The sequence below is a fragment of the Theropithecus gelada genome, chromosome 8, assembly GCF_003255815.1.
Source record: "Theropithecus gelada isolate Dixy chromosome 8, Tgel_1.0, whole genome shotgun sequence".
NCBI classification, from domain to species: domain Eukaryota; kingdom Metazoa; phylum Chordata; class Mammalia; order Primates; family Cercopithecidae; genus Theropithecus; species Theropithecus gelada.
In genome coordinates, this window is record NC_037676.1 from 110,378,068 (window position 1) to 110,400,663 (window position 22,596).

At 35.8% G+C, this 22,596-nt stretch overlaps 1 protein-coding gene across 2 annotated transcripts in view; it reads right to left on the reverse strand.

The window, feature by feature from the left end:
• Nucleotides 1-22,596, reverse strand: part of EIF3E (eukaryotic translation initiation factor 3 subunit E) — a 45,168-nt gene that overhangs the window by 13,479 nt on the left and 9,093 nt on the right. For both annotated transcript variants that reach the window (XM_025395297.1, XM_025395298.1), the window contains exons 4-9: nt 20,823-20,865; nt 19,663-19,767; nt 13,727-13,852; nt 12,939-13,063; nt 2,131-2,257; nt 1,222-1,323 (exon numbers count right to left, since the gene is read on the reverse strand). In XM_025395297.1, the coding sequence (XP_025251082.1) occupies nt 1,222-1,323; nt 2,131-2,257; nt 12,939-13,063; nt 13,727-13,852; nt 19,663-19,767; nt 20,823-20,865 (628 nt within the window). The remainder of the gene's footprint in view (nt 1-1,221; nt 1,324-2,130; nt 2,258-12,938; nt 13,064-13,726; nt 13,853-19,662; nt 19,768-20,822; nt 20,866-22,596) is intronic.

The window sequence follows — 22,596 nt, forward strand, 5'->3', positions numbered from 1 at the left end:
TAAACACTTAGCATAATAAATATACGCCAATATTTACCTTAATAATGCAACATATGACTACAAAAAAACACCAATTAACATATATGGATAATAACATATTAACATATTGGATTCTAATTTTCTATTCCATCTAATGTTTGAAAATCATCAGGGAGGCCGGGCATGGTGGCTGACGCCTGTAATCCCAGCACTTTGGGAGGCCCAGGCGGGAGAATCACGAGATCAGATCAAGACGATCCTGACTAACATGGTGAAACCCCGTCTCTATTTAAAATGCAAAAAATTGGCCAGGCGAGGTGGCGGGCGCCTGCAGTCCCAGTTACTTGGGAGGCTGAGGCAGGAGAATGTCGTGAACCTGGGAGGCGGAGCTTGCAGTGAGCCGAGATCGCGCCACTGTACTCCAGCCTGGGTGACAGAGCGAGACTCCATCTCAAAAAAAATAAAAAAGAAAGAAAATCATCAGTGAATGGATATTTGCATGATCATTTTTTGCCTTAGAGAAATAAGATCTTTGTCAATAAACTGCCCATTTTGTGCCAAAATTCTAGTTCCAAGGATGAAACTGATGACTAGTAACTTGTGAATCTGGTAAATGCGACTACATTTAGCAGTTAGAATTCTTAGTTTGGTTTCTTAAAACTTGTAACTAATTATCAAAACAACTATAATCTAACTCTTCCACAGTTGTTCTAAAGGTACTTTAATTTCTACTAAACAAGAGGCACTGCCGTTATAAAATTCATAAGTACAATGAATTGCCTGGTTTATCACAAATGTTAAATACAACCATAGGAAATATTCTAAAGATAAGCCCACCTATGAATCAAAATTAAAAACACAGTTGTTACCTGCAATTCAAAGTGACCTTGCCTGTACATATGAAATATTAAAAATATTTATTCATTCGAGATAAGACATGAAATTATGGATATATCTGTGAATTTACCCCCAATGTTTTAACAAACACCCCTCACAAAAGAGATAAACACATGGCAACAACATTTAAAAAGTCATCACTTTAGCACATTCCCATTTTAAGATTAATAAACATAAGCCATTTAAGTCATTTTAAGGTTAATAAACATGAGCCATTTAGGCCTTTTTAAGATTAATAAACATATTTGTTATAATTACTTCATTATTTTAAGGAAGACAGTGCAAGATTACAATATCCAAAAATTTAAGAACAGTGTTAGTTTATAAGTAAAAATTCATACTTACTGATTCACATTCCCTCAGCTTTTTCTGAGCCCCATCGAAGTCAAAGTTAACATATAAACATTCAACAAATTCTGTAATTGGGTCTTTATATGTGTAAGACTCCTGTAAAAATAAGTCAATGGTCAAGGTAAGTCTGATTCAACAGCGTTTAGCAGATTGCCCCAGAATATCCCAATCTTCTTGTTTTCTCCTTCCTTACCATTAATTTCTAGCCAAATTACCTAGCATCTTCTCGAAGCAATTGTTCCTATCCTGATTCCAGACCACACCTTAAGCTTATAATGTCTTTCAAACCAAGTTCTCTAAAGTCTCATCCTAGAAGCATTCTGAAAGCTTTCGAATTCCCCTACTACCAAGTCTCCCTTAGTCAATAAACAGTAATAAACTTCCCAAGCATAAGGATATTCATTCCCTACTGAATGACAATAACTTCTTTGTATTTAATTCACTCTTAAATAAATATTTAAGTTATTTTTCTAATCTATGGGTTTTGCTGACAAGCTCACTAAATATCAATCAGCATGGCTGCCTGAACCTTTTCCCCAATTTGGGGTCTACCGAAATTGTATTGTATATAAAGTTCACCCATCTAGAATTATACAGGTAATGACCCCCCAATTCCAGGTTCCAGATTTTCTTCACTCTTTGCAATAAGAGAAACACATATACATAATGTATATTAAGTGTTCATCTAGCAGACAGTAATAATCATTCCTACCACATCCAACTTGTGTACCTTGGACTTAAGGAAAACAAAAGCGCATTTGAGGCTCTTCTCTTTTCTAAACTTCATGTATTCCTCACCTATTTTTAAAAACATTTTTACCTTAAGAACTAAGTCTTTAGAAAAAGAGGTTAAACCTAAAGCTTAAGTACTTTTAAAAAAAACAACATATATTTCAGTTTTACCTGCTGAATAACTTTAACTAGGTCTTTTAGAACCTGCCGACGTTTCCGAACATCCTTGTTTGTTATGACTGCTGTAGTCAAATAGCGAAGAATGTGTGGACACATTGTCTGAATTGCATTAAGATATCTAAGAAAAAAACATAAAAGTTATTTAATAACTTACCCAGGATGAGTTAAAGAAAACTCTCAAAGCAGGTCATTAGATTGTACTATTACACTAGCCTAAGATTGCAAACACATAATGAGTATTATAAGAAAATCTCCTCCAAGGAAATTTAAAAACAGAATCCAGTTTCAGGAATCCAAATGAGGAGAATGCCAGCCACTATTTCTTTAATATGGGGTGAGATGGAAGACTCAATCAAGAGGCTAATTATCCTATTACTATTTTTGAGTAACAGGATTTTGGAAGGCTCATTGACATGCTATCAGTCTGTTGCAAAAGGCACTAAGTGACGACTTTCATTCACCTATTAGAAAAAAAATGTGTGAAAACCTATGTGCAAAGCACTCATACTAATCAGAAAATCAGGCATTTCAATAATTCAGAGGATGAAAGACTGGAAGTAATAGGGAGAAGGAATATTACAATATTACAAGGCACTGGTTGAAGTGGTAGCAGTAGGAATTAGGAAGGAATAGATGTCAGGTAAACATTAATAGGGTCTTGGCTAATATTTAGCAAATCTTGCTGTTGTGATGATCAACATGGGACAATGCCCTGTAATTAGGTGTTTACCCTTGTTTCTCCTGCTTAATTTCCTCAAAAAGCTCCCTATTTATTTACCCAATAAATATTAGTTTAGCACCTCTGAGTGTCAGACACTATACCTATCTCAGAATTATCTGTCAATAAAGTCCATTTCTCTTAGGTGAATATTCAAGCCCCAAATCACCCATCCAGCTCCATCTCCCATCACACTACCATTGACAGCTTCCTCTTTCTTCAAGTTCACTCCACACAGATTGGTCTCCCAAACGCATACCCCGAAAGCCTAAATCTTAGCCATCCTTCAAGGTCCAGCTTCAATACCTTATCTTCTAAGTTCCCCCAGGCAATGATGAATACATCTGCATTTTATTTTATTACAAATTCCCACAAAATGTTGTTTAAACTCTTTAGAGGACCCTAGAATCGAACACTTAATACTATCTAGTCCCACTCAGCCACCCTGAATGCCCTCTAAATGAGGCAAAGTATAAAAAGAATATCCACTCAAGAATAAATAACTTCTAGGAAAAGACACCAAAAACAAACTGGTTGAATGACATCATCTGAAAAATTAAGCTCCAGTTTCAAATGAAAATTTTTTAATTGCAATGCTCATTTATAACAATTACTTCCCTTGCCAGAGAGCTCATGTACAAACACAGGAAAGCATGATTGTTTTTTCTATCAGTTTTAAAGTAAGTAATTTTATTTTTTTATTTTATTTATTTATTTTTTTGAGACGAAGTCTCACTCTGTCTCCCAGGCTGGAGTGCAGTGGCACCATCTCAGTTCACTGAAACCTCCGCTTCCCAGATTCAAGAGATTCTCCTGCCTCAGCCTCCCAAGTAGCTGGAAATACAGGCGCACACCACCACACCTGGCTAACTTTTCGCCATGTTGGCCAGGCTGGTCTCGAACTGCTGAGTCATAAGTGCTGGGATTACAGGCGTGAGCCACTGCGCCAAGACTAAGTAGGTCATTTTAGTGCGCATTTAGACTAATCATAAATTTATCTAAAATCAATTTATACACAAATCGTTCTATAAGTTTGTTGTATAGCGTGTTATTTTTACTTATCCTAAGTTTATACTATTGCACCATATACATCTTAATTATTTTTACTGGAGGATTCCTTATTTGGGAAATCTATTCTTTATGTGAGTGTATTTCAGAAGCCAGCAAAATTTTTGTAAAGAACTAGATAGTAAACACTTTTGGCTTTGTGGGCAAGAGGCAAAATTCAGAATAGTATGCTAGATACTTCTATAAAAAGAGAGGAAACAAATTTCCAAAATATAGGTCTACTAATGAGACCAACGGAATTCTTTCACTGGGAATAATTTTGTTCAATTAATTTCAAATTTAGAGGTTCATATCATTAAAAAGTATTGCAAATGTTTTTCTGATAATGTAATCTGTAATGAGATTTTCCATATTTAGTCCTTGAAAATGTAAAAACAGCCAGGTGCCATGACTCATGCCTATAATCCCAACACTTTGGGAGGCCAAGGTGAGAGGATTGCTTGAGCCCAGGAGTTCAAGACCAGCCTGGGCAACATAGTGAAACCCTGTCTCTACAAAAAAAAAAAAAAAAATTGAGGTGGAGGATCACCTGAGCTCAGGAGGTCAAGATTGCAGTAAGCTATTAACTGCACCACTGCACTTCCAACCTGGGTGACACAGCAAGTCCCCGCCTCAAAAAAAAAAAAAAAAAAAAAAAAAGAAAGAAAGAAAGAGAAAAAAGAAAATGTAGGCGGGGCATGGTGGCTCATGCCTGTAATCCCAGTGCTTTGGGAGGCCAAGGTGGGTGGATCACTTGAGGTCAGGAGTTTGACTTCAGCCTGGCCAACATTGTCAAACCCCGTCACTACTAAAAATACAAAAATTACCCACGTGTGGAGGCAGGCACCTGTATGTAATCCCTGCTACTTGGGAGGCTGAGGCAAGATAATTACTTGAACCTGGGAAGCAGAGGTTGCAATGAGCTGAGATGGCGCCACTGCACTCCAGCCTGGATGACAGAGCAAGACTCCATCTCCAAAAAAAAAAAAGAAAATGTAAAAACATGCACAGGCACTAGTAAATGCTGACATCAAACACTAACTGACAAGTATATTATTTCAATTGAGCACATTTAGAAAGACATGTGCAATTCCATTATATTGGTGTTATCTTTTAGTGTGTCATTACATTGCAAATTAATCACTTTCAGTTCAAATTTTGAAATACAGAAATTTCCTTTGTGCTTGCAATGAGGTCTAAAACTTTCTGCAACTCTAATTTGAGCTTGGAAATGTATCTGCTACAATCCTATTTAGGAATGAAGGTCTCCCTTTGTGTTTTGATTTCTGACAGAACACAAAATGTGTAAAGCAGTTGGCTTTTTATTACTTATAATTCATACCATGTTGTCACTGAAATGACTTTACTGCAATATAAATTCTACATATAAACATTTTTGTAATTTTAGGTGGAACAGACTAAGAAACATTGTCAAGTCTGCTGCAAAAGTTAACCTCCAGAGCCATTCAGTGTTTGTTAGCAGGTTGGGGGCAGTTTCAATCTCTCCCTGGAGCAACATACTCTCAATATCCTCAACTCAGAGCAACTGTTCTCGCTGAAAGGTTAATAGTTTTAAACAAGTTTATTTCACTGGACAGATTTCTCTGGCTGCTAAAATCAAAACATGTTTTAACTGGATCACCACTGGTAAATGACTTTCCTTACTTGGTTAATAAAAGTACTACTCATGCCTGGGCATAGTGGTGTGAGCCTATAGTCCCAGCTACTCAGGAGGAAGGATCATCTGAGCCCAGGGAGTGAGTGAGCTGAGGCTGCAGTAAACCAAGATTCCACCACTGTACTCCAGACTGGGCGACAGAGCAAGACATGGACAGGACAGGACAGGATGAAAAGAAAAAGAAAAAGAATAGGAAAAGAAAAGGGAAAGGAAAAGAAAGGAAAGGAAAGAAAGAAAAGAACCCCTCAGAAACTTAACTTTAAAAAAAATTTTTAGCGCAGGGTCTCATTCTGTCACCCAGCCTGAAGCGCAGTGACATGATCATCACTCAGTCTCCCAGGCTCAAGTGATCCTCCTGCCTTAGCCTAAGTGATGGGGCTATGGGCATGAGGCACTGCTCTGGGCTAGAAACTTACCTTTGAAGCCTCACTTTCACTCAGTTTTGTGAAAAAATTCTGCTAGGATCTAATATTCCATTTTTAAAACTTGTAATTTTTCTGACAGTTGCTTTCCTGTCAGTTTGAGAACATGTGACAGTTGTGATAAGCGATTATAGTCCAGTGAGGTGGATGTATATTATTAGCTTACCTACAATGTTTAGTACTTTGCTTTGTAATTCCTACAATAAAAATCTCCACTCCACTGTGCTTTATAATCACATTTGAAGTTCACTTCTCTGTTTTGACAGGGTAAATATACACTGGTAATAAGATAACATATAAATAAAATGTTGCAGTGTGACAATATGGGGCATGAGAAACACTGTCCAGGTATAACTGGCATCACTTGGATTTGTAGTAAACTGAGAAGAGTATGAAGTGGCAAAAGTGCAACATATCATCTCTGTCTCAACTACTCAAGTCTACCATTAGAGTTCAAAAGCAGCCAGACTACACACACACACACACACACACACACAGAAAGAGCGACAAAGTGTCTGTTTTCCAATAAAAAGTTATAAACACTAAAATTGAAATTTCATGTCATTTTCACATAACAAGATATTATTATTCTTTTCACATTTTTTTAGCCAATTAAAATATAAAAGCCATTCTAGACTGCCACACATATAAAAACAGGTTACGGGCCAGATTTTAGCCCATGGTCTATAGTTTGCAGATCCTTGGTATACAGTATCAGGCTCCAGGTGTTTTTACTTTTTAGAGATGGAATCTGACTCTGTCTCCTAGGCTACCGTGCAGTGTTACAGTCATAGTTCACTACAGCCTTTAACTCCTGGACTCAAACCATCCTCCTGCCCCAACCTCCCAAGTAGCGGGGACCGCAGGAGTGAACCACAATGCCCAATTAATTTCTAAAAAAATGTTCTAGAGATAGGTCTCACTATGTTACCCAGGCAGGCTTCAAACTCCTGGCTTCAAGTGACCTTCCTGTCCCAGCCTTCCAAGTAGCTGGGATTATAGGGAGGAGCTACCATGACCAGCCAGACTTTGAAACATGGCAGACTCCCTACCTTATAGGGCAAAAGTGATCCATCCTGTGTATATACATCTAGGTGTGTATGCATCTATATATAGATAAGGAGAGGAAGGAATAGGAGTGGAGATTAGAGATGATCATTTTGTTATCTCAATTCACATTCTTGAAGGATCAGCAATTATAAATTTGTTTCAAACATGAGCAAAACCACAGGTATATATGTTAACAGTTAGTCTACCAATGACCAACGTGCTCTTTTGTTTTACTTCCCTGGCTTATCTCTCCTCTCTGTCCAACCAAATTTAAGACAGATCAATTTTTATCTTCAATGACTGGATGCTTCTAACTTCTCCAGTATTTGGCATGTACAATACCACTGTATGTACTTACTAGACACGCTCTTGTACTACTTATTATGTTACTAGTTTGAATTCTAAGCTGTGTAACAGCAGGCCATACTTCTCATAGTTTTGAAATCAAATTTTATTAGATTTTTTTTTTCTTTTAAATAACAGACTCAGTATTTGTGTTGTGAAGTGGTATTTCAAGCTAGGTAAGTAAAATGTTTTAGTTTATTTTTTCATTCTAGCACAATTCTTCCCCAACTGTACAGCTTTATGGGAGTTTTCCTACAGTGTTTCATAATTGGAAGTCAGAAAATTTAATAATCAAAACATAAAATATACCGCCAAATTTTAATACTTAAGTATCTACTGTATGTTACAAGAATATGAAAAATGACAACTCTGTCTGTAAGTATGCTTACAAGTTGGGGAGATGAAGCTATTATAAGTTTTGTTTTATTTTAACAGCTTGAAGTAATTAAACATCAAGTACAAGCTAAACAAAAAACACTGAAACGACTTCACGAAGGAAGTAAATCTGAGCTGGACCTCAAAAACAGATAGGCTTTGGACAAGAAAGAACACAAAGGGAAGTGCATTTCATGAAGGCGAGGCTTTAAAAAGAGAAAAACAAAAACACAGGTAGGACACTAAGTAGACCTTCAGAAGATTTCCAGATGAGGACCTTGGAGGTCATCTTGAGTGAGCTAAAGCAGGTAAAATATCTGCATGAAAAAGAGTTTTCTTACCAGGAACTAATTAGAAAATATAAGGAAAATAACAGCAGGAAAAGTCTGACAGTACAAATTCTACACATCATATAGTGGATTGGTTAATAGTAAAACTTGAAATTTCTTAGAAAATTTGTATTATTTTTATTTAGAAAACAAAATACTGCATCTTTCTTTCTACAAGTGGAGAGTAACAGGGCATTGTATTACAAATGGATTCTTTTTCCTAACAGCATCTACATTTAGTGGCAAAGCCTCTTCTCCGATAGCCTGTGAACACTGCTCTATCTTACACCTCTATCTTACACTTTATCTTATATATATATGTTACATTTAAAAGTTCAACATTTTTCAAATGTGTAAATCATCTCCATTTTAGATTCAGAATAAATTATGGCAGAAATGGTAATACATGTGACGTAAGAGACTTTAACCTGCACTGGTATCTAAACTTTAATTTTAAGGACAAACATATACATGATCTCTAAAGTACTTTTATATTAAAAATAAAAAGTATGGCTGAGTGCGGTGGCTCACACCTGCAATCCCAGCACTTTGGGAGGCCGAGGCGGGTGGATCATGAAGTCAGGAGATTGAGACCATCCTGGCTAACATAGTGAAACTCTGTCTCTACTAAAAATACGAAAATTAGCCAGCCGTGGTGGCAGGCGCCTGTAGTCCCAGCAACTCGGGAGGCTGAGGCAGGAGTATGGCATGAACCTGGGAGGAAGAGCTTACAGTGAGCAGAGATCGTACCACTGCACTTCAGTCTGGGCGACAGTGAGACTCTGTCTCAAAAATAAAATTAAATTAAATTTAAAAAAAAGGTATGCGATTTACAATCTATGTATAATATCCATCGAACATGCAATCAACCAACCACCTACTGTGCTGTAAAAAATTAAAACTACATTTTTCATAAATCTTTAACAGAGACAACTGAAAAACACATACTGATTATAGACATACAAATGCAAATTACACACAATCTCAACAGTAAGTAGCTCTCCCATTTCAAGAATATGAAGTCCAGGAAATGGATGACACAATGATTTGTCAAGTCAACTGGGTATACTTCCATTATGGAAAAAGTCAGAATCAAGCAAAAATCAAAATCAGACAAGACAACTTAACAAGACAGAAAATAAGACAGCAATCTGACCCTATAGCAAGTGAAACAGTAAACACAGTACTTTTGTAAACAACTAAAAGTCATCATACTACTGAGTAGTTTTCTTTTCCACAGGCTGTTTCTGTTCAAAGAAAATAGTTCCACAGGCATGATGGTTCTTACTGGGGCAATAAAAATGTTCTAAAACTGGCTTGTGATGGTTGTATCACTCAGTTAAGTTACTAAAAATTACTAAACTATAAACAAACTCTTCTTGGACTTTAGAGTAAATCAAAGCAGTGGCATCCAACTATACTAGTAATCCCTATATTTTTCACCACCACACTTCTGCAGTTTTAAAAAACACACAAAAAGTTTCAACTACGTCCTTGAATCAGGTAGCACAAATTAATTTTTTAAAATTTCAACCCTTAAGTACTAATCTTTCCAGTCTTCTGTATGACTAAATGGCAAGTATTCATAAAGTGCTTCTGCTGTGTATGCACTTCACTGTCTTGGTTGTCCTTAAGGAAAAGCACTTGTGCAACTGAGAAACAAGATAAACCAGCTGCTTTTCTAATAGAACGCTATTTTTACTTGAAAGAATGGCAGACAAACCAAAGCTATTCAGACATTCAGACTTGGGAATTTGGCAGACATTTTCTAAAAAATGAAGTGAGCCTGTCCTTCAAGAAAAACAAATGATAAAAATTAGAGCTTTCAAGAAAAACTAGAATTTTGGAAAATCTGTATCAGCCACTGGGAGCTTGAAAGTTTTTCAATACTTAACCATTTCTATGGGTTTGATAGTGATGTTAATGAATGTGGTTTTTCTGGTGTTGTATAATGTCAACACACTGGAATACCTGCATAACTCACTGCACCAGTAAGTATTTCCCAAACCACCAATGAATGATACTATAAAATCATGCATGGGTGAAAGATCCATTCCAAGTGCAAGAGAGCTCAATACAGTCTAGAATACCAGTATAGCTTAGGATCCCAAAAAGTTTAATGACATGGTTTCAGATTCTACATTACAAACAACCTTTTAAAAACTACTTTTTGTTGAGTTTTATTGTATCTGTACTTCTTATTGAGTTTTACTGTATCTTCAAAAAAGAATATTCACAATTATCGGAAAAGGATATTATTAATAAAACACACCTTTCTTTTCCAATTACATGTGTGAAGCTAGGTTTTTCATCTTACAGTTAAAACACATCACAACAGACTGTAAGAAAGCAGGCATGAAAACTCAGTTTTCAATTAACCCAGCAACTGAAGGTCTGCAAAAATGTAAAGCAATGTCACTCTTCTCAATAATTCTGTTTTTAAAGTTACTTTCGTTAAAATTCTATTATGTGTTAAATCTAATCAATTTACCATTCATTAATGAGAAAATTTTTTATTTGTTTTGATTTTTAATACAGTTAAGTCCTTACTTAACATAATCGGTATGTTCTTGGAAGCTGCAACTTTAAAACCAAATAACACTCTTTGATTATGAAGCTGATGAGAAAAAAAATGGTTTCATTATTCATTGTTTTGCTTACAGTTGCATTTTCCAAGAACTTAGAGACAATATTGAGGACTTACTGTATATACCAAGAGATAAAACCAATGCAAAGAAAATTACATTCAATAATTCTTTTTTTTTTGAGACAGAGCTTTGCTCTTATTGCCCAGGCTGGGGTGCAATGGCGTGATCTAGGCTCACTGCAACATTTGCCTCCCAGGCTCAAGCAATTCTGCTTCGGCCTCCTGAGTAGTTGGAATTACAGGTGCCTGCCACCACGTGGGGCTAATTTTTGTATTTTCAGTAGAGATGGGATTTCACCATGTTGACCATGACTAGTCTCGAACTCCTGACTTCAGGTGATCCACCTGCCTCAGCTTTCCAAAGTGCTGAAATTACAGGCATGAGCCACTGCGCCTGGACTACATTCAATAATTCTTAATAGTGTAAATGAGTTCCAAGAGCAAAATGTTTAAGAACCATTGGCTGGTAAAAATACTCCAAATATAATTTTAATGTCATTTTTCTCTTCCTTCCAAATATCCAGTGGTTTTTCAGTGTATATCTAATCAGAATGTTTAAGGAGGAGGGCTTTACTGGATGTTCAAATAGGGGGTTTTTTGCCCCACAGAGTGAGGATATATTCCCCTATGCACACACTTTTTAAATGCTAACCAATACATTCATCAGGACCCAGAATCCTTTTAATGGAATCATTTAAAAACAAAGCAAAACCCCCTAGGATGCCTCCCTCAGTTAACCGATCTGATAATGCCACATATGGTATTTCAGATTTTGGAAGATATCAGCCAAGTGTATAGCATTTCGTTATGATTTAGAATTTTTATTATTTCATTTGTTATATGAAGCCATTTTCATTTCTACAAGATAAAACGTAATGAAACTATAAAATCCTCATTTAGATGAACAAATAACAACAATATGAACTAAGAGTGTTAATGCAGGGCTGGGCCCAGTGGCTTATGCCTATAATCTCAGCACTTTGGGAGGCTGAAGCAGGTGAACTGCTTGAGCTCAGGAGTTTGAGATCAGCCTGGGCAACACAGCGAAACCCTGTCTTTACAAAATATAGAAAGATTAGCCAGGCATGGTGGCATGTGCCTGTAGTCCCAGCTATTTGGGAGGCTGACGCAGGAGAATGGCTTGAGCCCAGGAGGTAGAGGTTGCAGTCAGCAGCTGAGATAGCGCCACTATACTCCAGTCTGGGCAACAGAGCCAGACATTATCTCAGAGAAAAAAAAAAAAGTATTGCAAAATTTGCCCAATACAGTCAATACAATATAACTCATACCATGAAGCGATTGCTAAAATTGCTATTATAATCTTAGGCTATATTAGTAAAAGCGTATGTACAAGTAATAGGAGCTAATATTGCCACTGTAATCTATAAAGTTTAGATGACAATCCTGGAATAAAATTTCAATTATGAAGATCTAGATTGTAAGAATATGAATAGAAATTATCTAAAAGGGCAATCAAATACTAAATGGTCTGAAAAACTATGTTACTTAATAAAAATAGAGATATTTAGCCTGAAGGAAGCAGAGAGGAGTAAAAAATTATCTTAAAACATCTAAAGAGTTTCCATGAAGCAGTCTTGTTTTCTGTCATTCCAAACAAACAAGAAATAATGGGCAGAAGTTTCAGAGGTATTTGAGTTCCACTGGAAGAGTAAAGTTTACACATAATTTCTAGCTAACAAAAGAATGGCCTAGTTCATAAGCAGTGAATTTCTCATCACCAAAAGATTAAACAAAAGCTGGTTGACAGAGCAAAGATGATATAAAAAGATTTGCAGGATGCACATATTCCTTTCAAGTAGTATGGCCTAGAGCCTTATTTCTAAAACTTGGATGTTTACATGAGTTACCTGGGATCTTATTAAAATGCAAATTCTAATTTAGTTCTAGGGTGAGTCTTGAGATTCTACATGATGCCTATGCTGCTGGAACAGTGACCACACTTTAAATAGCACTTTAAAAGGCTTAGGGTGCACTTTGTCAAACAATTTACTTAAGAATCGCATGCTTTTCAATAACAAGCACATCTAGTACATGAAGGAAAAAAAACAAAAAACAAAACAACAGGTGACAACAAATTCAAATGACAGAGAAACATATATTTTAATTTTAAACAATTCCATATAATTTTATCTAAACAGAGCCAAAATTACACAGTGAAATAACTTACTGTGGCTGATAAAGGAAGAGATCAATAATATTATCGCGACCTTTGGGGTGATTGAAGAAAACAAACAGAGACCAGTGAATGAGCCATGTTCTCTGTTGAAGAGACTGAAGTGGAGAACTCACAGACTAAAGGATTTAAAAATGTACACACAAAAAATATTAATATATAAGAAAGAGGCAGGACAAACATCACTAACTTCAAAACTGTAATTAAAAATGAGCCCTTCTAAGGCATGCACGAGGGTCATTATGATCAATGTCTGATCCCCTATGCCTTCTCTCTGCATGATCCTCAACATTCCAAATTATTACCCTGTTTGTAGAGACAGATTCAGTAATGTCCAGTGAAGACGTTCTAATTTATAAACTCTAACAGAAGTTATAAATTATAATCATTTCAGAAAACATTTTAAAAGCAAGAATTAAGCTGAACATTTCATAGTAAGTGGTTTAATTAGATAATTGTAGATGAAAACTGTCTTCTGCATAGGACTTTCAATAATAGCTGGCACTAACAGCATAGTGTTATTTTGACTGGCATAGAAAAAAAGGACACAGTAACTGTATAACAGAAATGAAGGCTACGTTTTTTTCTCTAAGAGCCAAAAGAAGTTTGACAATTTCGTTCAAAGAGAGTCAAACTAGTTAAGCCACTATGATTTTTGTAAGGTCAACAAAAGCTAATTTGAAATTTTTTTTATTCCCAAAATGCATAGTGTTTTTCCTCATCAGAAAGGGTGAAGGATACACACATATTTCAGACAATAACTGTGAAAAAGTCAAACTCACATTATTATCTATGGTCTCTTTTAACCGTGTAAGGTCTTCCATGGCTGCATCCCAATTCTGCATTAAGATTTCAGAGGCCAGCTTTCCCCAGAGTGAACTTAAAGCATTTCTATCTGTTGCTGGAACCTGTTTAAGAAACCATAATTAATTATATTGTGAATATTCTTGAAGAATAAACTTAATGTATGTTCTATACCCATGTATCCCTCTAGCCTACTAAAAGACCTATAGCTCTCTACACAAAACTGTAGTTATCCAAGTGTTTATTGGATCACACTGTTTGTTTCAAAAAACCTTTGCTAAAAATACTCAGGTCTTCAATATTCAGTCTAGATAAGAAAATAAAAAATAACTTTTATAACTAGGAAACCGCAGCATCATCTTACTATAACCCACTTTAGATAATTTATACACAACTAATCAAATTTCAGGCACCTAAAACTTTAGAAACCAAGTTAGATTCATATGTAATTTGTCGCTAGAATGAAGATGTGGAAAATCAAGACTCGTGAGTCTCATTTACAATGTAATGAGAAATTATGTACAGAACCAAAAAATATTTCTAAATTATGACACAAATGAAGTCAGTATGGAGAGAGGGAGACAGGCAAAAAAAAAAAAACAGGCCCACTGATTAACAATTAATAGTTACTGAAGGATTATGTACTGAGCAATACAAGTTGGTGTTCTCCTGTAATCCTAACAAAAACCCTCTATTTTTTATTCCCATTTTCAAGAGGTGAACGAATACATAGAGTGTAACTTGCCCCAAATTACACTTCTAATCATGAAACCTATAAATTTTACACCACAGTCTTAATCCAAAAAAAGAGGGGACTAAGGGCCATCCCTACCTCTTCTATCCACTGGTAAAACAGTCACAAACTCAAAACATTCACAATGACCAGGCTAATAACAATGAGCAAAGCTGGACTCCCTCAAAACAAAGCAGTAGAAGTAGGTAAACCGACTCTGAACCAATCAGATGTGCTAAAGCAGTAGAAACAGTAAGGGTAGTAGAGGGGGAACATCTCTACACCTCCAGATGAAATTTCAATTTTAATTTTTTAGAGAAGTACTTTTACATAATAGTATAAATATCAAGTAGATATCATAATCACAAGTTAAATTCTATGTGCAGGATCAGAAATCCGATCAAGAATTCTGTCTCTACCACTTAACAGCTAGTTTGTATTTTAGCTTCCTCACTGCAACATGGGGATAAAACCCACCTCAGTTGCATAGTTTAAGTGACTTGAGACATAAAGAGATTACAATTACCACCTGATACAGCGTAAGAACTTGGTAAATATGAGTTATTAAAATGATGATGAAAATCATCGCAGAGATATGTATATAGATTTACATATATTTACATATATATTTACATATGTAAAATTACATTTATCTATATACATATTTACAGATATATAATCTAAACACTGGGGACCACAATACAAGCTCAGTCTATATTGAGAGTCTTCCTTTCAAACGTACTAAATAACATTTGGCACACTCTAAGAGCAGGCAAATAACACAGGGACTAGATTTATAAATTACATTTTGAAATGTATCCATGACACTCCTGGTTCTAGTTATTATCACAAAGTATATCCACAATACAACTTGTACATGTATATTCATAACACCTTTATTTTTAATAGGCAAAAACTAAAAGTAATCCAAATGTTCATCAATAGATGAATACATTAAAGAGACCATGGTAAATTCACAGAATGAAATACTACTGAGCAATAAATAAAATCTAACTTCTGATACACATGATAACATGAATAAATCTCAAAAACTTGCTGGTAAAAATAAGCCTAACACATACATAGTACATCATTCCACTTACATACATAAAATTCTAGAACAGGCAAAACTAATCTATAGGGACAGAAAGCAGGTCAATGGATGCCCAGGACCATGGGTGGAGCATGACCAAAAAAGGGTCTTTCTGAGGTGACAGAAATATTCTTTATCTTGATTTAATGGTAGCCACACAAGTACACAAATGTTTCAAAATTCACTGAAAATTTAAAAACCGGTTTATCAAAATCCATAAAATAATTGTTCTAATTACAAAGGATAAAATGTTTAATTCTTATAAAGGACATCTGAATATTAAAATATATCATCAAGTCAAAGATGCCATCAATCTTAACAAACATTTTTATTTTATGTTTCCAAAACGAAAAACCCAGTAAAGACACTTTCTGATTTCAGATGCTAAAATACGAAAAACTATGCTTGAAAATCAGTATTAAATGCACAATTCTTACAGTGACATCACAACAGAGTACATCAGAGGGAAATTTTCAGTCAAGATCCTAACGCCTCCAAAAATTATCATTACTCATACTGTCTTAAGCCTCAAGGAAAAATGTTTTTAAATGAAGTGGTATATACAAACAGGAAATACATTTCACATCCTGAGGGAGGGAAAGATGTAGCTCCAAAAATATAACAAATAGTCCTAGGAACTAAAATCACTTTTATTTCAAAGAGCTGCTGAGTAAGGGAATGGGATATATTATGGAGCCAGAGCAAAAGCCACAATGAAGGAAAATTTTAATAGAATAATCAATAGTGCTAATAACTTTTAAAGCAAAAGTTTTCAAAAATTCCCACCAAACCAGTTTCGTCATTTTCACAACCAAACAGAAGTTTCACAGAGAACAGAGTGTACCTGAACAATTCTCAATGTATTCTAAAATCCACAAGTCTTTTTCACAACCAAAAAAGTTTCACAACCAGAGTGTACCTGAACAATCCTCAATGTATTCTAAAATCCACAAGTCTTTTTCTTTTTTTTTTTTTTAAAGGGCAGATTCTAGGGTCACACAGCTTTAATTTATACAACACTGACCTACAATAGGTCATTTGGAGAGTCAAATTCTAATCTCAGATCATAGTTACAATGGCTCTTTCATAGCTTATGTTTCCCTAACTATAGATTTAAAATAACCACCAGAAAAGTATTTAGAAATAAAAAAAGGCCACTGCAAAAAATAAAATTAATTAACTAAAGTAAAACACTGACATTTTTCATCCCAAATCCAAACAAGATTTTTAGATTTGCTATTAACAAAACCTCAAACAAATACACAGATCTTATGGTAGTGGCTATCTAAATCAAAAGAAAAAGATATCTATTCTTTTAAGCTTGGCACTGTTAGCCTGCCAATATGCCAATAGGAAGCAACAAACTCTCACCTAACACGAATGTTTTGTGGCACAAGACAGGACAAAAATTAAAAAATGAATTGAACGTAACTTCTCAGAATTTCCAGTAACTCTATGTTGACTGTTTTGATGTAAAACATTAATTTAGTGTTTATATCACAGTATTCAATCACTTAATCAAAGTATCATTTGAGTTCCAGCACAAGATTTGTTAGGGGCAATGCAAAAGTTTAAAACTAACCCCCCAATTTTTTAAAGACAGGGAATTAACTTGTATCTTCATATTTTTAAAAAGTAAACATAAAAATTCACCAAATCTACAAGTACAAACCTGTCACTTGTAGAAATTTTCAGACTAATATAAAACCATACTACATAAATATAATGATACTATTAACACTAGAATGTGTTATATGTGTTAGAATAAAAGCTTTTTGTAGCAGTGTAGCAAGTTTTTTAATCCTCAAAAGGTTCATGTGTACTACTCTGGCTAAACTCCATGTCATTACAGTTGGCTCTTCATACCAACCCGCTTTCAAGGGTTGATATGCTAGAAGAGTTTCAATATCTGGATTTCCAGCAGTTACCTTAAATTTCCATGTCTTAGCAAAATGGCACATTCACTCACTGACCAACAACAATAAATTTACTGTGTTGGAACTCTAACATGACACTAAATCTTCATTCTCAAAATTCACTCCCAGCATTAACAAATGATATAAATAACCAACTCTTTTCATGTACCTGTAATCATACCAGGCTTCTGATTTTACAATCCTGGTTTAAGCTGTTTACATTTCCAAAGTAATCAACTTTTGCTCTCCTAAATCCCTCGTAATATTCAAAGTAAAACTGATGGAATTTTTTGATAAGTTACTACAAGTTTAGCATCACTGATTACCTTCAATGCACTTGCAAGTGAACCACAGCTAATCTGTAAATTAAGAATTCATCTACAAATGGGAGCAAAAAAAAAGTTGTTTTTCTTAAGCAAAGTTGGAAATAAACAGAAAATCTTTTTATTTAAAGAATGGTGGAGTTTCAAAAAGTGAAGTTGTCTATGCAATTTAAGTGTCGAAATTACCTGAATCAGTAATACTAATCTCTCCCTCCCTACAAAATGAAAATTTAATTTCCTAGAAAATAACCACAGACAGCAGCCAAGAGACTTTATTTTGCGACATGTGGAGCTACAAGTAAAGAAAAAAGTACCAGAAAATAAAGGCAAAAAGAAACTCTTCCAAGGTTGGAAGACAAAAAGTCTCTGTTTTAAGGTCTTTTCCCAACTTCTAGGATTAACTAGAAAATCTTAGACAGGCAGGGTGCAGTGACTCATGTCTGTAAATCCCAAAGCATTGAAAGGCTGAGGAGGGAGGATCACTTCAGGCCAGGACTTTGAGATCAGCCTGGGCAACATAGCAAAACTCCATTTTGGGGAAAAAAAAAATTAAAAATTAGCCATGAGTGGTGATGCACACTTGGTGATGCACACTTGTAGTCCTAGCTACTCAGGAGGCAAGAGAATCTCTTGAGCACAAGAGTTTAAGGTTGCAGTGAGCTATGATGGCACCACTGCACTCTAACTTGGGTGAGAGCAAGATCCTGTCTCAAAAAAAAAAAGAAAAAAAGAAATCTTAGACTTTAAGTACCTACTTACAAGTCCAAGGTGAGTAACAAATTATAATTTCTCAAATGAGAGGCTAGCTAAAACAAGGATGTTTTGATAACTGTAGAAGGCACTTAATACACTTTCCTAAACAGAAGACAGAGTGAGAACGAAGTACATCAATTTGAAGGCCTGATTTTTATTTACTTCGTTTATGTTTTTTGAGATGGAGTCCTGTTGTCACCCAGGCTGAAGTGCAGTGGCACCATCTCGGCTCACTACAACCTCCATCTCCCGGTTCGAGTGATTCTCCTGCCTCAGTCTTCCAAGCAGCTGGGATTACAGGCATGTGCCATCACGCCCAGCTAATTTTTGTATTTTAATACAGACAGAGGTTCAACATGTTGGCCAGGCTGGTCTTGAACTCCAGACCTCAGGTCATCAGCCTGCCTCAGCCTCCCAAAGTGCTGGGATTACAGGCGTGAGCCACCGCACCTGGCCAAGGTCTGATTTTTAATTTGGCTTCACACAACTCTCCTTCTCTAACAAAAGCACTAAATCTAGAAGCCTGTCAAATACAAGGTAACAGGATACTTCATGGTTAATAGTACCATTTAAACTCATCTACACCCCACGTAATGAAGAAACCATTGATCTTTATATTTTAATAGCAGAAGGCAGAGGTAACTGGAAAAAGGTTACTACTAAGGCATAAAATATTTCACATACCCTTATGATTCCACAGTTGTTTAGAACAAGTTCAAGGAATATACATACCATAAAGTATTAAATCAGGAATAATGGATTTACTCAACAATATTAAGCACCTACAACGTGCCACTCACTGTGCTGTATTTTATAATAATAAATCCATTACATGATATGATTCTGTTAATGCTAAAAATCATAAAATTGTTCCTACTTTTGGATTTCAAGGACAAGTTAAATCACCCTCCAAATTTTGAGGCCCTGAAACAAGGTTTCTGTTTTTCAGTGGTTTTCTTTACTTTTTTCTCTTTGGCTAATGACTGTTGAAAACTTAATGAACAAACGCAAATCTATATACACATTTCGAAGAACCAAGAGAATCTTACAAAAGCCAAAAAAAAAAAAACAAAACAAAACAGGTACTTATACTTACCAACACTCTAAAAAAATAAAGATACTCTGCAGCTCCTGAGTAATTCCCACATTCGTACTGGAATTTTGCATATCTGTAGAGTGTATCTAAATATTCCTGCCTAAACTAAAAAGAAAAAAAAAAAAGATTAGGTTCTCTTTAATTCAGAGTTTTAAAACCCCATTGTAATTCGTAAGTCTTTGAGGTCAAAACTATGAATGTTTAATTCACCAACTTCTAATGTATATTTTAAAATCTCTCTCTGATTATGGTATTTATTTTTGGTGGCAGCTTTTGGGAGACTTTTAAAGAACTGACCTCTGGAGTTATTTAAAGAAGTAAACTAACGGGGGTTGTGCTGGGGGAGGTGGTTTCAGGATGAAACTGTTCCACCTCAGATTATCAGGGCATTAGTTGAATTCTCATATGGAGCGTGCAACCTAGATCCCTTGCTTGCGCAGTTCACAATAGGGTTCGTGCTCCTATGAAAATCTAATGCCTCCACTGATCTGACAGGACGCAGAGCTCAGATGGTAATGCTTGCTCACCTTCTAATCACCTGCTCTGTGGCCCCCTGGTACTGGTCCATGACCTGGGGGTTGGGGACTCCTTTAATAATGAATTATATGCAAAGCCTCATGCTTTGAGTTAACACAAGGGAAATGAGATTGAGTGATGGTTAGGAAAGCTTATAACATTTCTTTATTTGTGAATCTGGGGACTTATAAAGACTTTGATAATTTCAAAGGCCATTGTGTTCCACAAGGCGGCCAAAGTATTACCTAATTCTATTGCTCAAAACATTTCTAATTCAAATTTCATTCTGTTTGCCTTACTTGTTAATCCATAAGAAAAGGCATCCTATGCCCTATAATATATAATACTTAGCTTGCTGTTGGCACTAATATAAAATGCCAACAACTACTGCCAGCTATTACAACTCTGGAATAAATAAAAGCTTTGAGAATTTCTGTTACCTAAAGGTGAGCTATAAGCACCTATGTTCCTATCAGCAACAATTTATAAAAACTGAAGTTTTAAAAATAGAACCAGATTTTATAATTAATAAATTAATCTGGAAATTATATTCTTAGGCCAAGCCATGAGCCTATCTGTACAAACCAGTCTTTAGTTAGCATCATTAAAACATGACACCTTTAAAATATTTTTAAAACACTTACACCATGCTTGTCCGCCAGGTAGTCAAAGAGCATCCTACCATCCCTAAATAATAATTAAAAAAAATTACAGCATTTTAAAGGCCACAGAAAACAAAATAAGCATATCCAACTTCTAAATTATTACCTATGCAAAGTCACCTTAAATAAATACGTAAATGTTTTAAGACTTCCAGAATAAAATAAGCAGGACATTACATGTTTTGAATGTAAAGAGTAAGTATACAAGGAGAGCTACAAACTTTAAAATTCACTTTCAGATGTCTTTAGTTCTAACCGAAAATTAGTGTTGTTTCACCACAACTAACGTAAGGCCTTTAGAAGTCTGTCAGGTAATAAAACCAGAAGATTCTGACTATTTCTAGGAAGGTCAGAAGTCTACTTAGTGGTAATCCATTGAGAATGGTTTTTGCGCTCTGTGGTCAGATTTCTAATAGATAATACAGTCTAATTATAGAGACTGATATAAATGTACCATGTACAAACTACAAGAAACTAATCTTATATACAAATTTTGTCCCCTCTTCCAATCTGTTAATATTTTTCAAAAGGATGATTCTGACAAATTTACAAGATTAATAAATCATGCCTGGCTGGCCACAGTAGCTGATGCCTGTAGTCCCAGCACTTTGGAAGGCTTTGGGAGGCTGAGGCAGGTGGATCACCTAAGGTCAGTAGTTTAAGACCAGCCTGGACAACATGGTGAGACCCAATCTCTACTAAAAATACAAAAATTAGCCAGGCATGGTGGCGGGTGCCTGTAATCCCAGCTACTTGGGAGGCTGAGGCAGGAGAATCGCTTGAACCTGCGAGCTGGAGGTTGCAGTGAACACAGACGGCGCCACCGCACTCCAGCCTGGGCAATAGAGTGAGACTCTGTCTCAAAAAAATTAATAAAAATAAAAAAATCATGTCTCATGTACATGACAGCTATGCTACATACCCTACATAATCACTAGGTATGACCAAGTGCCATATTTAATTTTTCTTAAATTAGCTTTGCGTTATCTTGAGATGCTGACAGACTGGTAAAAGACAAACTGATAATAAAGACATCACGGGATAGGGGATATAAGAGTAGTTGCCCACCTTATGAGCATTTTCGTTGTTACTGTTTTTTGAGACGGAGTCTCACTCTGTTGCCCAGGGTGGAGTTCACTGGCATGATCTCGGCTCACTGCCACCTCCACCTCCCGGGTTCATGCAATCCTCCTGCCTCAGCCTCCCAAGTAGCTGGGATTACAAGCATGCACCACCATGCCCAGCTAATTTTTGTATTTTTAGTAGAGATGAAGTTTCACCATGCTGGCCAGGCTGGTCTCAAACTCCTGACCTCAAGTGATCTGCCCACCTTGGCCTCCCAAAGTGCTGGGATTACAGGTGTGAGCCACTGCACCTGACTGCATTTTCCAAAATGAAAACATTTTCTTATCCTTCTCACGAGAAGAAATATGCTATAATGTATCTTAGGGAGCACAATTTTGCTTGAAGATTTAATGGGGTGAGATATGTCCCCATAAAAATATAGGTGTATTATAATACTGAGTATGCAATGTACATGAAATTCCAACACAGAAGAACTTCCACAAAAACTGAACACTTGCAGTGGATCACAGTGAATAACTTTGTATTGCACTACTTACACTACTCACGTATATAATCACTGTCCTCTGGCTGATTATTTCCGGGAAAGTGTTAAGTATGATACTGTACGTTCAATGAAATTTAAAAAGGGGGAATTGCAAGAAAAAGGTTTTCACATTGAAAATAGGTAGTT